General features: G+C 42.9%; 1 protein-coding gene across 3 annotated transcripts in view; it reads right to left on the reverse strand.

Moving 5' to 3' along the window:
* nAChRalpha4 (nicotinic acetylcholine receptor alpha4) overlaps positions 1 to 17435 on the reverse strand; it is a 51672-nt gene that overhangs the window by 15579 nt on the left and 18658 nt on the right. For 2 of the 3 annotated variants that reach the window (XM_065492612.1, XM_065492610.1), the window contains exons 3-5: positions 4149 to 4193; positions 3247 to 3356; positions 807 to 987 (exon numbers count right to left, since the gene is read on the reverse strand). In XM_065492612.1, coding sequence (XP_065348684.1) covers positions 807 to 987; positions 3247 to 3356; positions 4149 to 4193 — 336 coding nt within the window. Of the gene's footprint in view, positions 1 to 456; positions 638 to 806; positions 988 to 3246; positions 3357 to 4148; positions 4194 to 17435 lie in introns of all 3 variants that reach the window. The other variant, XM_065492611.1, reaches the window with a different exon arrangement.

Genomic DNA, 17435 nt, shown 5'->3' on the forward strand with positions numbered 1-17435 from the left:
ACATACGGATTTTATAGCACACTATAAGAGTCGGAGTTTATTTAAAAGAAGTAGACACGTGATACGAACGAGAAAACAGCACAGGATGGAATTTACTGCGATCGAGAATGTTAAAAATGAGGATGAAACATCAAAAAGACACATCAATTTAGTTGAAAACACTTTTTAATGAAATATTGATGGAAACACCAACAACTGTGAAATCGAGGCAATTTGTCGCCGCAATTGTGCTGCGATTCCCTGCTTTATATCTTCTTGGTTGGAAATTATTTAAGGCAGATTTAGATTCTTTGCAGCTCTCGACTGGTTCCGGACATTGACTATTAATCTCGGCGCGGGCCCGAGTGGCGCAACGGCCACTCTGAAGACTGCGATCGACTGGTGCTGGTCGGAGGCCCGTCAGAACACCGAGATAGAAAATATAGAGAGAGGGAGTCGTGTGATATGTGTGGTCACCTTGAACCCGTCATAGGTCCAACTTCCCAATTTCAAAACGCATGTTTGGATGTCATAGGGGAAATATTCGACATCGATCGCGCAGGAGGACTTATAAACGGCGGGCGGCTGCCACAAGACCTTCCCGTGGTAGTAGACCGTAGCCTTGGTCATTAGGGTCACCTCATAGTTCCCGTCTGCACTGCAAACACCAAACCCCGCCGTGTCAGATCAGATCAGACCCCGCAATCATTTTCAGCAAAAATAAGCTTTTCTTTACTACCCGCCACGCGCGCTCGAAACGAGTTGCTTGCGCCTGAAGGGCGGACGGTGTGCGTCGGCTGCGCTGCGGCGCCGCCGCCCTTCCTTACCTTGAAGCCGTCGTACGTCCAACTACCGAACTTAAGGACGCACGTCTGCTCGTCAAAGGGAAAGTACTCAACGTCAATCTCGCAGCTGCTCTTGTAAATGGCCGGCGGCTTCCACTCCACCCTTCCTGTGTGGTTCAGGGTGGCTTTCGTCGCCAGGGTCACCTCGAAGTTGCCGTCGGCGCTGCAAACCCTCCCCTGCATTAGCCAGCCCCCGCCATCTCCCCCTTCTTCCCCAGATCACAATATATATTCGCTTTTTTCTCTCCCAAGTGATTGCGCGAGTTTGTGCAATCCGGTGCTTTTCTCTTCGGTTACGGCAAGGGGAAATAAGATGAAAATTCCTGACTTGAGCCCGTTCTATGCATGGGTCAACATTCTGAAAAACTTGACTGCAAATTCCTGGTTGAGGACAATCCAGGACAAACAGAATTTAACCTTTGGCTCTTCTATAGAATGTGTTTTAAAACAAAATTAGGTGAATAGAGAAAATAGAAATTTGTCATTCCAATTTTTCCTTAAATTCTCAAAAGGAAACTTTTCAGAATCTAAGTTTTGGTTCGTGACAAAATTGTTGTAATTGTGTAGCTGACCTGATGTTAAATTTTTTGATTGAACAGTTTAGCTTAAGGATTGGATCTGGGCTTTGTTAACTCAAAAAACTTAATTTTAGAGCAAGAAACTTTTTATACCCTGAAAGCCATTGAAATGTTCTGATTTTTTAAGATGATATTTGTTTTAGGTATTTCATGTTTCTAAAAAGTTCAAAAATTGAAATATTTATTAAATTTATTATCAAAAGACATACTAAAGGCAGTGTTTTATTGTGAGAAGGAAAATGATTTTGTTAGGGAAAGCGCCTCTAACAGCGGGTCGAGAAGCAAAGCTTAGAAGCAGCAGTGTGAGAAGTCCTCTACTGTGTCCCTGCTGTCCTTTTGTCCATGCCGCTAGAGGTGCCAGTGTCTCAACTCACATAAAGACAGAAAAAATGTGTTAACGCAGCACCGATTATTATGAGCGTTTTCCTTTTCGTTCTTTAATAAATTGCGATTGCTGTACACTTCCATGGAAAAGCAATTGTTCCACTCGTTCTTTGTCAATGTTTGCCAAGTCAAGCAGAAATTCTCATCTGGGAATAGCACCGTGTGTCCGTCCGGCTGCCGCCGTTGCTGCTCCTTAGCATTCACGTCGCGTCAATGTGCAGCAAAAGAGAGCAGACCAAGTGCAATTTTCTTTGTGTGTTTACGTTGTCAGCTTTTGCGAGCCATCTGCATTGGAATGGCTGCTGCGCGCTGCTGCTGGCGTAAGATGCGACAAAAAAGACGTGATACGCTTTTATTCCTCGAACGATCAAATAAAATCTTGTTGCATCGCACCATCGCAGAGAGCAATGATTTTCCTTTGTTTGCGCTTTATTGCACTGCGCGTGATGGATAATCGCTGAGCTGAGACTTATCGGATATGGCTCTGGCACTTATTTCTAACATCCACGCGTTGAAATCCCGACGACTTATATGAAAAGCTTGATACATTTCTAATGGGAGTCTCACTAAGTTTTGTTAGGAGGGAATGAAAAATTGATTTCAAATTTCGTGCAGAAAAAATTTATTATGATTATTGAAAGACAATCTTTGTTTGCGTCACAAAAGCAGTCTGGATTAAATGCGTTTCAAACCTGACTCTTTGAAATTCGATCCGCAGCAATATAAATAGAGCGCACCTGCTCAGAAAGGTGATATTTTTATTAAAGCGTACATGCACATATTGACCAAAAGAAAGAGGTTGTTCCTCGCCGCACGGCAATGTGCGGTGGAGGTAGGTATATAATATATCTGTGAATGGCAGCAGCAGCAGCGGCGGCGGCAGCTTTGAAAGCCTACACGCATGAATTTTTCAGCGGCGGCAAGACAAATTCAGGCAGAAGAATGGATGGAAGTAAGGGGATGGTTGGTCCTTTCATCGCGCGCGCGAGAGAGAGCAAGAAGCACCGCACCGCACGAACCCCTTGAGCCCCGTCCAAAAAGCATACGAGAATTACACATTGTGTGTGAGCAGAGTCTAAATATTTCTCAACTATACGTACGTACACATTCAGTGAGTGAGTGAGTGAGTGGAGTATCAAATATGTATATGTATTTATACTCTACAGAGGGAAAATCATACACAGAAATCTCTTTTTTTAGTTCTTCTTGCGGGCGAAAGGAACGAAACAAAATCGAGTCTAGAGAGAGCAAATGTCGGCTGCAAAGAGAGTGGTTGTTAGCTTTCCGGTGTCTTTTATGTACTCTTGGTTTATGTTTCGTTTATATTTCAAGAAAGAGAGAGAGAATTTCCTCCTCTTCATCTTTTCTTTCTTTTTTTTCTCTGTATTCGTATAAAGTACACCGAGAAGGAGGCATGCTTTTTGTTTGGTAGCCATGCAGAGAGCGAGAGGCACGCTTACTTGTTGTAGAGCACGATGTCGGGCCGCCAGATGTGGTCCGAGGGCACGTGCAGCATCTGCACGCCGCCGTACTCGCGAGGGTCCCACTGCAACTTGTAGTCGTACCAGCTCTGCGAAAGGCAATCGTCACAAACGCACACGACCTCGCCAAGCACCCAAATGCGAAATTAAGCCCCCGGCAAGGCTCGAACTTTCTCGAGCAGCAACAAATTGCAAAACGTCTTCGAAAGGGAAAGAAATACGTGATCTGCTTGCCGTTTTACTGTGAGATGCGTTTCTTGCTTGAACTTGCCCAGGATTAACATTTTTTAGCGTTTTGTTTTAACTTTTAAAGATGTGTCGTGTTTAATAATAATTGTTTAATGGTCGCATGATTAAATTGGAGATTCGCGATTTACCTAAAAAAATTTGAAATAATGCAATTTAGGGTGCAGTCAGTTTTAATATAGCTTGGGGAAAACGCATTAATTTTTAAATAAATATTAGTTAAATAATAATATTTAACAGCCAATGGAACAGATAAAAAGGGATGTATTCAACCAAAAAATCTGAAATCATTTGGCTCGAGTTGAATAGGTTGCAGCTATCAACCTAACAGAGTTAAATAAATGGTAGACAGCGAATCTCCCGGGGGAAGCAGGCACAAACTGCAGTATAAATTAGGTTTTTTGCCGCACCATGCGAAACGACCCCCGACCTCAGCAAATGCCCGTGGGTGCCAAAATGACTGCAGGCCTGCCCCTAATATCGTTTCCAACCCATTGAACATCCCCTTTAAGGCACGCGGGGTTGATTGATGCTTTGTGAAAATTTAACCAGCCGAAAGAGAGTAATGAATTTGATTGAAAATGTTCATCCCTCTTCATAAATCACTGCACGAGCATTTATCAAACCGTCCTCACCTGCTCGACCCAGAGGTTGGTGGTCATGATCTGGTTCTTCAGGTTCTGAAACAAACGAGCCGAGGATTAATTGGCGCAGCTTTTACCGATGGCAAAGGTGATTCCATTAACTAGCAGTATGTGTGCTCAGCTCGCTCGGCGCACTTTTTACCTTTTCCGCCGCCGCTGAGCCAGAGCGGCTGTCAATTTAGAATGAAAAATTCAGCACGACGGCTTTCAGCCGGCAGCTAACCCAATTCCCGGAAGTTGTTCAATCTGCGGTCGCAGTCTTGATCCACGTGCGTCGTTGTCAAAGAGACTTAAGCCAAGCCGAATCGATTCAAAGTATACACATGCTGAGTGTCCGCATTTTGCATCGCAAGTGCATACCCGTCAAATGCACAGACGGAGGCAAATGTGGGTTACCGCTGCTGCCGCCGCCGCTGCTGCTGGCAGTTGCAGTTGTTGCGGCCAGATTGACTTTTATTGCAGTTCCTAAGAGCGACTTTCAACCCTTTCAACCCAACAATCGCTGGCTATTAATCCCGCTGCTCCCGGCGGAGAGAGTCGGACTCTGCGAGCCAGGAGCAAAAAGTTTGCAGCTCGTGATTGTCTTTTTCCTCTCCAGCTGCACAAAGCTCTGCACCGTGAATGGTGGATTTTTCTAATTATCTAACTGACGGCCAGCCAGGCACTGATTAAACTTTGACGGTTCGAAAAGAAAAACAGAAAATTCCATTAGCAAAGTTCGCTGCCAATCGTCTCAAGCTGTAAGACAAGTGCTGTAATTTACTGCACATCTCCAGAGAGAAAACGAGTGAATATATAGTTTGCCCTGGAATTTCAAACGGTCAAATTCCAGGGCAAAAAGTAGTTGGCTATTTCCTTGCACAAGTAAAATATTAAATTTTAGATGGTTTCTTACGTATCTCGTTTGTGGCATTATTCACAAACTTGAGACTCTACGTGGATTTTTTTAAAGTGAAAAAAAAATATTTTTAAAAAATTTTATGGACGTTTTCCTTTTTACAAGAATTTTTAAGCGAAGGTTGGAAGTTCAGAAAAATTCAACCGTCTAAAATTCCCAACCCTAAAAATGAGCTATCGCTTGGAAAAGTTCGGCCACCGGTAAATTTTGATTATCGCTCCCTTCATCAGTATTCAAAATCCTTAAAAGTTTGTGAGAGGCCCGCGGGAATGAGAGTAGCGGAGATTTATTCCTATACTCGTGAAATATTCCTCGGGCTTGAATAAATCTCAATTTCAAACGAGCGCGCGCGTGCGGATTTCCATCTGCAGTTCCGGCCGAAAGTCGCATTATTTTTATGCATCGCCGGGATTCCGCTCGCCAGTACTTTATTGGTGCGGCGCGCAGAGCAAAGAGAAGCGAGAACCTGCAGTTGGGAATGAAAACACTCTTGGCTCGCTCGCTCTCTTGAATTGAGATTCATTGTAGCTACAATACACTCACCATGCTCTCTCAACACCAAAGAAGAAAAGCGGACTTTTCTGCTTCCAGCCTCCTCTCATACATATACTGCGAGCGAAGAAAGAGAGAAAAAAGGCGACGAACCCAGGAGAACTGTGCCGATGGTCACTGGCGCTTTCAATGAATCTCGGTTCTTCACTTACGGAGCCGCCATTGAATGCAAATACTCCGATATTGCCAATATTCACTTAAGGTCTGATGTGAAGTGGGTAAAGGGATGAGGAGGATTCGATAGCAACCATGCAACGGCTCGATAGCACCGTTTGCCTGCTCTACTTGGAGCATTTGTGTTGAAAGGAATTAAAATTTAAAGAAAAAGTCGAATTTGTGGGAATTCATTTTTTGGGAAAGAAAAAGACGGTAGAACCTCTGGAAATTGTGACTCCTTGCAGAAAGGGAAATACTTGAAAGCCATAAATATTTGTGGGTTTGTAACAAAATTATAAAAAAACATTTTCCCCCGAAAAGTCTAAAAATATTTGATTATTTACGTCTAAAATTCACAGCCCTAGAGATAGCGTGCATTGACCTTTCTCCGTGCCAAGATGTTGTAAGGGTCGAGCCAACAAACTAATGCTTGTTTACCGCGAATGAACGATCAATTTCAATGTTTCATTGTTCCATCAAGTATGTTTGTGAGCACTTGAAGGAGTTGGCAATTTTAAGTACACATGCTAGCGGTGGATTAAGCTGAAGGCAAGTTTACTTTTGCTTTGCCGCTGACCTGCGAGAGTGCAGGGCGTGTCCACAACAGAAATGACGCCTGCTGACAAATCGCCACGGCAAATCCAATTTATCTTGCTTTTTGCCGCGGCAATAAGAGAAGGAATCGGCACAAAAAGGCTCGGACGCGAGCTAGGGGGCTCTTCCGGCTAAATTCAATTAGGCATTCGGGATTAGAGGCCGTGTTAATGGTCTGGATACTGATTATGACCACGCTGGACAACCACCGCTGCGGCTACAGTGGCGGCGGCAAGGCAAAAAGCTGTGCGCACACACGCCAAACAGACGGATTAGCTCTTTCGGGAGGCGTGACTCGGCCATTCTTCGTGCTGATGGAAATGTACACATCATGCGCGCAACGTTTCTTATGTGGGCCATTGTGCCATTGCACGGCACGCGGCCGACTCGTTTGCTGCGCGCTGGCCAACATCATCAATCAAACGGCGGGCAAAAAATAAACAGCAGTATAAATGAAGGCTGCCTGCCTTGCTTGCTGGTGCCGTTCCAGAAAGGGCGCAGGGATGCACTTTTCTCTTTTTCCGTAATAATTCATTTTGACATTATAATTTTTGATTCCTCCGCACTGATGCTGCTGGGGGAGCATAGCTTTTTCATCGCGGACAGCCGAGTGGAAATGAGAAGGAAAATGACTTTCAGCTGAGTGCAGGCAGGCATTGCAAAAGGGAAATTGGATGTCTGCTTAACTAGATTGAAATCGTTGCACCATTCAAACGCAAATTTGTAGGGATGGTAGTTCTATACGAGTTATTCGACAGAAAGAACCAATGCTAAAATGTTTTGAAGCCAATTTAGACGGGTATAAATGTTTTTACTTATTTATCCCTAGCGATTTTCTTAATTGCCAATAATAATCACGTTTTCAGGGGGTTGCAAATTTCCTACACAATTTAAACATAAAGGTTCACTTCAGATAATTAAATTAGGGATTTTTTTATGAACATTGATCAGAAATGGCTCGAAAGTTTATCAACGACTGTCAATCACCTAAAATTACAACCCTGCACAATATTAAAATGATTAAACTAATTTTAATCTCTTTAAAGCAAATTAACATGAATCGATTAGCTGGTTTAACACAGTGAAAATTTTTCCAAGTCCTTATAGAGAGAGCTTGTATACCAAAAAGCTTCACAAGAGTGTGTTGGTGTTTTTTTTTGTCATTCCTGTAACATTCGGGATGTCACAAACATTTGATTTTGTTCAGTTCATGTAAAGTTGCGAGAAAAATCGGATAAACAAACAGAGTGCGCAAATCATGTCGTCTATCATGATTTCTTTCAGGCGGAATGTGCTGCGTCTGAAAGCAGACTTGTTCCTTTCGTGCAGATTTCCACAAACGAAATTTGAGTCGACTTTCGAGCGTAACGGAGGATGAGGAAGACGGAAATCCATCTCAGTCGGGCGGGCGAACAGGAGCATGAAGTAGCGAAATTCAACGACGCGTGCTCGAGTATTAAATCGCGTCGAGGCAATTGTCGCGGAAAAGAGGCTTTATAATTCGCTCTTTTGATAAGTACGCAATTACAGCCCGGCAAAGAAGGGCTTTGCCAGCGCAGAGTCGATGACAAATTTCGGCCAATTGTCGGCGCGAAAATAAGGGGCCGCGTTTGGTATCAAAATGCCTTTCGCCGCGTGTAATCAATCATCCCGAAAAGAGCTGTGTGTATGCTTTGGCTGTGAGTTTGTTCCTGCCTGCCTCTCAATACACATAATACACAGACAAGCCTCGGAGCGAGCGTAATTCGAGCCTTTTCACCTCACTCTTGGTGAAAAAAGGAAAGGCCTGCAGCTGCAGCCCGTCGAATGGCACACGCGCCGAATTCTCACGGCACACGCTGCCGAAGATGAGGCACTTTGCAAAATTAAGAATTCATCTCTGACGCGGGCATGATGTACGACGGGCGTGAAATGCGTTCGCTTTTTACCTGAGCCAAAGCAGAATTCGATAGGAACGTCAGACTGCTCTTTTAGCATTTGATTTATTGACAGTTATAGGTTTTTTCTGGAAGCAAAAACCATTCGATCTTGAGGCTCTCAGAGCATTTGATTTAGAGTATTTCCTTAGATCAAATTTTGGTAATGTATAGAATTTATCCAGAACGTTTCGACTTACTTCTGGCATTTTTCTGATTCTTTACCTAGGAGAAAATATTGCATAGTGTTGGTTTGTATATAAGTTTACCGGAAAAAATGAATGGAAAATAAACACGATTGTCTTGGATTTTAAACTAAGTAATTGCAGTACCGGATTTCTTGCTCTTGAATCAATGTGCAAAAATTACAATTTGCTTGAAAAATGATTCTCAATCTGATCCTCTTACAGTTTGTGGAAATTTCATTCACTTGAAGAAATAGAAATCAGCATTGCCGGCGTAAATTTCGATTCAACCAGCACTCAAGACAAATATGACGAGAGAAAAGCTCGTTGCCATGCATGAGGCGATAAAATCTGCATGTGCCGTCGTGATTTATACACTCAATCGACAGCCGGAGAAAAATTCCGCTCGCGAAGAAGCAGAGAATTACTCGCGTAAAATAAGCCAGCATGAATATTTGAGCGGCGACACGGAGGAAAAGGACTGCTTCCTTCGACGAGTGGCCCACATTCGGCCGTAATTGCGCGCGATCTGTCACATCGGCGGGCGCAATTCCGCCGCCGCCGCCGTGAAACAATGAGCAATTACACGTTTAACGAGGTCGCCGCTCGCGAATCGGGCCCTCACGTGCGCGGCGGGGAATTTTATCGCCCGCCGACGGATAATTATATGTCGCGGAGTGTGCTATACATGCACACCGTCGTCCAGGGGCTATTTAGCGTTAAGCATGGGAGTCTGGCAGATGCTCTTTCTCAAAGTTTACTCTTGTTCCACTTCCGCGCGCGAGTGCAAAACAGCTAGAGTGCTGCTCGCGCGCGACGCTGCGCACAAAGTTCCCCAGAGATTGGATTGCGCGCCGGCCGGGATTGATTGCGACCTGACAAAAAGGAGAATATGCCCTACTGCTTGAAATATGCGCTGAGTTTGCAAATGATTTTTTTGCGGGCGACGGGGAATCGTGGAAGTGGAGCTGCAGCAACGCGTGCAATTGCTTTGCAAATGGGTTGCACGAGCGTTTGCGCATTACATGAATTATAGTTGGAGATAAACTACATTATATAAACATGACATGACTCGTTACATTGAAATCATCGTTAGAAAAAACTCAAGACAGTGGAGATTGTTGATATGAAGGGTCGAAATGCTTACCATTTTTATCTTTTGAGTGGATTTTTTAAAGTATGCAACAGACACCAGACAAAATAAAAGAGATTAACGTTCACTTCCACGGATTGAGAGCGCAGGCAGGGGATAAGTTGTATTGTTTTCATCATGCATATTGTTGAACAGTCCTTTATTTTGCATTTTTACAAGAAATAACAATTTTAAATTGTGATTTTTCTGTTTCGTAACGTTTTTGAAAAATCTGTGTCTGCCTAGATTTCATTATATTGTACATTATGAAAATGATTCGCATTAACAATTCCCATCGCATTAATAAACTGAACGTTCAATTTCGATAAAAATAATTCATTCCAAACTGTGAGCAATGAAATTTCATCTAAAATCATGCCTTTCTTCATCGAAAACAATAATTACCCGATTTCGTCTCGTCCTCATAAATTATTGATGGCTCTACTGATTTGCCAATAAACTGTTGTTTACCCTCGTGTTTGCCGAATGTATTAGATTAAACGATGGAGTGTAAATAAAACAGAGCGTAAAAATAAAAGCACCGATTTTACGATCGTTTTTATCTGGGCCGAAATAGGAGAGGCGCTTGTGCTTTTCTTCGCCGGTGACAGACAGCTCGCACGGCGCGCGGGCGAGTCTTTCACCACCGCCGCCGATAATAATGGAATCTTTGAGTGAAGCAGCCAGCCAACTCGGGTTATCAAAAAAGCGCGTAGGCGTAAAGAACGAGAGAAAGAAAAATGTTATTCCACTCGCAGCGTCATCAATTCCGGGCCAAACTCCTTCCGTCGTCGCGCCGGGGACCAAGAGTTGTTTGTTTTCCACTCGTGGGGCAGCATTTTCGAGCAAATTGATGATGTGATTGCATGTTTGACACTTCATTAACGGGCCCGCATTGCGATCCAAAGGGATTTCCGTCCGTCCGTCCGTCCGTTCGCTGATGGCGGGCGGACGCGGGAGAACATCCATCTTTTGTGCTGCCGCGTGTTTCGCGAGACAATAGGGGATCTCGCTGCTGAGATAAAGTGAAAAACCGACCGCTGAATAATCGATTTCGACACGCAAAATCTCTTTTGTTTCTCCGTCTTGCGAGATTACCCAAGAACTTCGTGGGCTGCAGATTGCGTGGAAAAAGGAAAAGAGTTAAGCGAAGCAAATTTACAAACTACTGAGTATATTTTAAACTTTTGAGACGTGGTAAATAAATAACGTCATGGGAGTCTCACTAGCTGATATTTTATTGATATTTTCGTTGACTGCTGATAAAGGAAATGTTGCTTTTTAATTGTAAGTCAATGAAGGGCTTGAAAATTGATGTCTACGCCTACACATAACCTTAATCAAACATTTCCAACGTCTCAAGGAACTTGTGAGCCATAAAACGACTTAATGTCATTCGATTACGAAAGCACTTTCCCATGACTTATCCGAAAACAATCGGTTCAATCGTCGGGAGCGGCAAGTTACCAAAATCTAATTGCAAACTCTATAGAGCGTAAGGGTAGCAAGTCAATTTGCCTAATTCTCCAGCGTCAACCTCTTTGTTCCGATAAAGCATCTGCGAAAAGGAATTGGAGATCGATACGCCCTTTCCTCAGAGAGCGGAAGAAGGATGAGATGATTCTCCCTCTCTCTCATTCCTCCAAGTTGCACACTTAAAGGTTCTTTTGATTATCTTGTCGCGGCAGCACAGAAATGTGTGCCTTTTGAGGTGACGCGAGTGAGGATGTGTAATTGGGTTGGCGTCGCAGGCTGGCAAATTAAATGCAAAAGTGAGTTAGTCAAACGTGACTTGTGACGTGTGTGTGGCGTAACGAGACACAGGCAGACAGACGCAAGTGCAAGAAATTACTCTTTTTAATGGGCAGGGACGCGAGTCTCGATAGCTCAACTCGAGATTAGCAGCGGCCAGACCAAAAAGTTTCCGTATTTTTCTCAAGAGGCAGGAAATTAAGATAGATGGCGCGTTTTTTTCCGCCGATTCTGAACTTTTTACTGCCTCCGAAATGGATATACGGTTTACGGCCGCACTGAATCATTTAACAGGCCAACTTTATCTGGGAATCCCAATCTGGAAGCAATTTTTCAAAAGGTGTGACGAGCGAAAGGAGGCGCCGTCACGCAGATAGCGGCGAGCGGCTTTAAATTAAAAATGATTTACGACCGCAAACCCGGCACCGGAGAGAAGTGTGGCAGCGTGACGGGATGAAAGGGCCGCTCTGATTTTGCACCTGCTTTTGTAAACATATGCACCTCTTCTGACGCCAGCCTCCACGCACCAGGCGAAGAGTCATGGAATATTTAAATCCGGCCTTTTATCGAGCCGCTCTCCTGCTCTCTGCGTTTCACTCAGGCTATCCCGCACATAGTTTAGTAATTCACACTGAGAATATATGCATGGTGGTGCGTGTGCGGTTCTTCCCTTCCCGTTTTCGGCAGCTTTGATGTTTGACTGTTTCTTTTCAGCTTAACTCACTGTAATTGAGTTGCCAAAACCGTTACTCATTTTCAACATAAGGGTGCGGTGTCATTTTTCTTGTGCTTGGCGAAGAAATATGCACAGTTAGATTTCATTGCCAAAAGATTGCCTCTCGTATTGGGAAGCTTCTCAACTGAATTTATGGATAGTTTTTATGAAGCAACAATTTCAATTTTGATGGTGAATTTCCCATTACGGTTTGTTCTAAGCTCTGTAAAAATAAACATATTTATAGCAAAAATAATATATATAATACATAACTGAAGAGTGATCAATTTTCCTATTATTTTCTGTGGGTCAAAATTTTCTTGCAGTTTTCTCTGTTTCTGAAACAGAAAAAAATTGAGCTTGGAGCTACTTTATATTCTGCTAATCAAGTTCAAAATATTTGGAGCTATTGACGAGCTATATGCGTAAAAAACAGCATGAAAAGACTTCAAATAATTTTCAAATTTTTTAATCCTACGTAACTTCATAAGTCGCTGACACCGTTGTATTAAATATCCACTGGTGATCTTATTTACAAGGTTGAAAAGTGCTTGAAATAAATAAATAAATAAATCCCCAACTAAATCGTAACATCCCTAGAGCTTCCTTATGAGAAGAAAATGTAAGTAACGTCGTTTTTAAGAATGAAATTTTCATCCTTTTCCCACTCTACGGTTACATTATCGGTTGACTGGTTATTATTCCTCCCAAACGCGCGGTAAATGCAAACACAAATATTTAACATCTGATTCAGCCAGGATTTATTTGCAAAGGTACGCGCTACGCACCGCGCTTGGCAAATAGTGAAATCTGGCGGCGTTTGTTGGCTTCGAATCTGAATAATTTTGGTCGAGGGAAGGTGCATAGATTTGGGGTCGGATGCTGCTAGTGACGCGAGAAATTAAACTACTTGAGAATGTATTTACGCCAGCCGCGTCGCTTTGGATTAATTACGGAGGCCGGCTGCTGCTGCTGCTGCTGCTGGAGAGGTCGAGTTTAATTATTGACTGCGCCGCTGAATAATGCACAGGCCACTCGTGCTAATTACAAAGCGGCCCATCCGTGCTGGCCGGGCCGGGCGGGTGAGAAGCAGTCCGAGTGAGTCATTTGCATCGCGCGCGCGAATTTCGGTCTCCCGCTCACTCTCTGCTAAAGAGCCCGTGTAATATTCGAGCTCATTAAAATGAAGGATGACGGCGCGAGCGGCAGCGTTTTATTAGAAGGTGGCGGGCGGCTTCTCTTTATTTCCAGCTGCAATTTGCCGCTTTCCGTCCGCTTGGCACGGCTGTTGTCGTCGTCGTCGTCGTGCCGCCGCTTTCAACTTTTACGACGCCTGCGAATTATGCAACAAAAAGATGCTTTTGTCTCTCATTCCACCCGAACCACATTGGCAGTTGCCAAGATAATTCTCGAGAACGAACAAAACCGTCGGCGTCGGCCGACCAAAAGAAAGTTGCATCGCGCGCACACGATACACAAATTCGGAGCAAATTTCCGCCCGCTCAGCATGTACTTATAAAATCTCGAGCGCCACCACCCATTGTTCGCAGTTTCCAACCTCTTTCGTGTGATTAAACTCGCTCGAGATATTATACGCCACTCGTTTCATAATTTCCGCGCACATTAAAAGGCTCTTGTTCGACGTGGGCTCAAAGGCTGCCGCTGCATTTTGAACAGTAAGGACGGCTTTGCATAAATGCAAAGAAGACGCTCACTTTGCATCAATTAAACACCGCAAAGACGATGACAGGGCCAAGAAATTAGGCTGTCTGCAATTTTCTTCGCTTCTATTGATGGAGAAAACATTAAATAAACACAATTAAAATGATTTAGGCTACTTGAAGCTAATGAAGCTGTTATACAAATTATGAAAATTGCAAAAGGAAATAATGCAAGCATGCATTAACTAACAAGGAAACTCCGCGTTCCATCAAACGTGCACAATACTTTTGAAGTATAAACACGAACCACACCATCAAGCCATATATTTTTTATATTTCTTCTAAACGAGATGAATCGATGTGTGGGTAATTTTTTACTTTCTGAAAAACCACTGAAGTTTCATAAAACTTAGGGGCTGATAACGCGGTATGAAAATAAATAAATTTTTATAATATAATTAAAACATTATAAATATTGTAAGACCTAATGAAATTTGCATTTTTTTCGCACCCAAATTTTTTCAATTTTCAAATAATTTACTCAGTAAATAATAAATAAAAGATTAATATTTTCATAATTACGATGAATTATTCCTTAACTCTTAAAAATGACGATAGTGCATTGAAAATATTTCAATCCATTAGCATGTCACCAGTATTTTACTCGGCCTATATAAAAATTCGTAAAAATTCGTTAGAAATCAAGAAATCTTATTAATAACAAAAAAGAAATATTCATCAAATTGTCTTTTCAAGGAGAGTCTGCATTATCAAATTTCTCAATAATTCTACAAAATTTATAATTGTCTTTCTAAAAAAATACTAAAAATTGACTCCATTGCTCACCTATGGATATAAACTTTTATTGGACATTTTCTTTTAATGTCATAGAAGTCTACATATCTGATATAAATAATACATACTTTTTAATTTTAGCTCTCGCTTTATATAACAACACTTAACACAATTTTGATATGTAAAATCAATTCAGACTTAGTAATTGTTTTTTTAAAAATATTTTGTAATGTTTTTTATACATATATATTTTCTTTAATAAATTTATTGTTATTAAAAATCGATCGTATTAATATTCATCAAATTAGCTTTTATATTTCACGAATAAATAAATTACATGTGCCATTCAACAACATTAAAATATTAATAATAATATTTTTAGTTTTGGTTCTCAGTTGCATAGGTCACATTAACTAGTGTGGAATGAATAACTTTTTTACCTCAAGGAATTTTTAATCGACAGGTCGTAAAAATTCCATCTGGTTCTCGCGAAGGGACGAAAAATGCTGCAAATAAAACGCGAGTGGCGATGAATCAAACCTCGAACTGCGATCTCGGCGAGTCTTTCGAATCATTTGTATCTGCCAGGACCAAATTTGAGCCGGCAGCGGTGGCGTCGGCGGAATAATGCATGCACCCACCCAGCCGCTCTCTCGTTCTCGGAGAGAGAGAGAGAGAGAGAGAGAGGGAGAAAGGCTGCATCCGCGCGTCGTAAATCATTGCCGGCATCGATCCAATGTACACACGGCAGGACCATTGTCAAGTGTGCGCCGCGCTGCGAGTGCACGATAGTGCAAGCAAATGTGTTTAGGTCAAAAGAGTGCACTGTAAAAAGCCGCCGCCTGAGTAATTGCGAAACTTGCACTCGGGGCAGTGAAAAATAGCAGCCTGGGGTAATTTATTTTCGCCACCGCTGCTGCTATTGATAATTGCCAAAAAACCCACTACGGATGTGAGCATAAACTTTTGCCGCAGAAAAGTTGCACCGCTGGTGGACGTGTTGATTTATTTCACGCTTGCGGCAAATGGATTAGCCGCTGGGAGCGTTTCGGTTATGCATTATAGCTGTGTAGGCTGTGCTCTTCATGAGATGTAAAATATTTCCAGCAAGGATTTAATAAATAGGGCTGTAAATTTTCCTTTTCCCCTCTCGTAATATGCATATTTTTATAGCATGAATGTGGGAGGTTTTAATTTTAATAAAAAAAATTATGAACTGTTTTATATGAAAAAGTTAATGGCAAAAGTGGAACAATTTTCCTATAAACCAATAATGAAGTTTCAAAATGATGGAAACAGCAAATATAAAAATCAGACATATTTAATTATGAACGACAATTTCGGGAAATAAAACTTGTTCACAAAATAAATTTTAATTAACTCGCATTGGCGAGCAACACAAACCTATTTGAGGAATTACTCGAGAATGCTTAATTGCTCTCCCTAGTAGTGCGATTATATTAAATTTTTTATAAATTTCTATGAAGTTCTGATGCTTTGTTTTTATTTTTATTTTTATCAGGGAATCCTGAGAAAAGAATGAACTATGACAATGCGAGAACGTCAGCAATCTGGCTTGTGGCCAATAAACGCCTGAGCTTTTAGGTTTTATGCAATCCGCTCGGCAAGAACGTCACAACGGTTGCCTAAACTACTCCACGGCTCCGTATCTAACGAATGCAGGCGCGGCATTTCACAACGGGCCGGCCCGAAAATTTTGCCAGCGGAGGAATTTTGAATGAAATGGGTCGACAGAAAAAAAACTGAAGCAAAAGGAGATAGGAAGAGGAATGCCAAGACACAGTCAGAAACGCACACGGAATGAAATATAAATGAGCAACGCCCGCCCGCCGTCGCCGCCGCCACCGCAAGAAGGGCTCGTAAAACAGTTATAAATTTCAAAGGAGCACTGAGAAGGAAGCGCAGGAGCGCCGCGGGCGAGCAGCCTCTTCGGTTGCTTATCTCAATCAATGATCGGGGCCGACTGGCTCGCTTTCTTAAAAAGTGAAATCAGCGCCGTTTCATTCGCGCCGCCTTTCGCCGCGCTCGGCTCCTGTGTGTGTGTGTGTGTGTGTGTGTGTGTGTGTGTGTGTGTGAGTGTGCCGGCATCGATTCGCGCGTTCTGCAGTGGCGGCGGCCACTGCATGGCCACGGGGGCTCCACGTACGAGAGCGAGAGAGCCGGCCGGCCGGAGAAGCAAGCCTCCTTGACTGGCGCGCCTGCCTGCCCGCCCAACTGACCCATTCACCGCTAAAAATATGATTCGGCCGCCCCGGGAGAAGATTTCTGCGGCTCATTGTGCGTTCTGCTGCTTTTGTTGTCGCTGCTCAAACACCATAGTGCATGAGAATACACACTCGCGGCCGGGGCGGAGGCAAAGATAGAGCGCGGAGCACGCCGAGAGGACTACTGCACGGACGTGCGGCCGAAAAGAGAGCAGCCTCGGGGGAGCGGCAAATTTTTGCAGAATCGTGCGTCCCCAGCGTCCTGAGGGTCCGGACCGGACCGAGTGGTCCACTTGGGAGCAAAAAATAAAATTAAATTAAACTTTGCATGTGGCTTACAAAATGGAATAAATTTATTTCATCTGGACAGCTCCCCAGTGCATTTACTGAAATATTTTAAGAATTATTCCAGCCGAAATAGCTGCCCTCGAACTCGGAATGTGCTTTTACGATGGTCTAGATGTGATATATGGCTATTGGGTTTGTTGCACCTCCATCGTTTTGATGCGATCAAAAAAAAAATGATCTCGAAAGGAGGGAATGAAGATTATGAAGTGTTGAGCACTACATCGTCTACAGTCGAAATCGTGCAAATCTAGATTTTGGTGCCAGACTAGGAAGATTTGAGTTATTCATTCGGAACCGCTTAATTTATTCAGAGTTCTTAAAGATATATAAAATTAAAAAAATACGTTTT

The sequence above is a fragment of the Cloeon dipterum genome, chromosome X (genome assembly GCF_949628265.1).
Source record: "Cloeon dipterum chromosome X, ieCloDipt1.1, whole genome shotgun sequence".
NCBI classification, from domain to species: domain Eukaryota; kingdom Metazoa; phylum Arthropoda; class Insecta; order Ephemeroptera; family Baetidae; genus Cloeon; species Cloeon dipterum.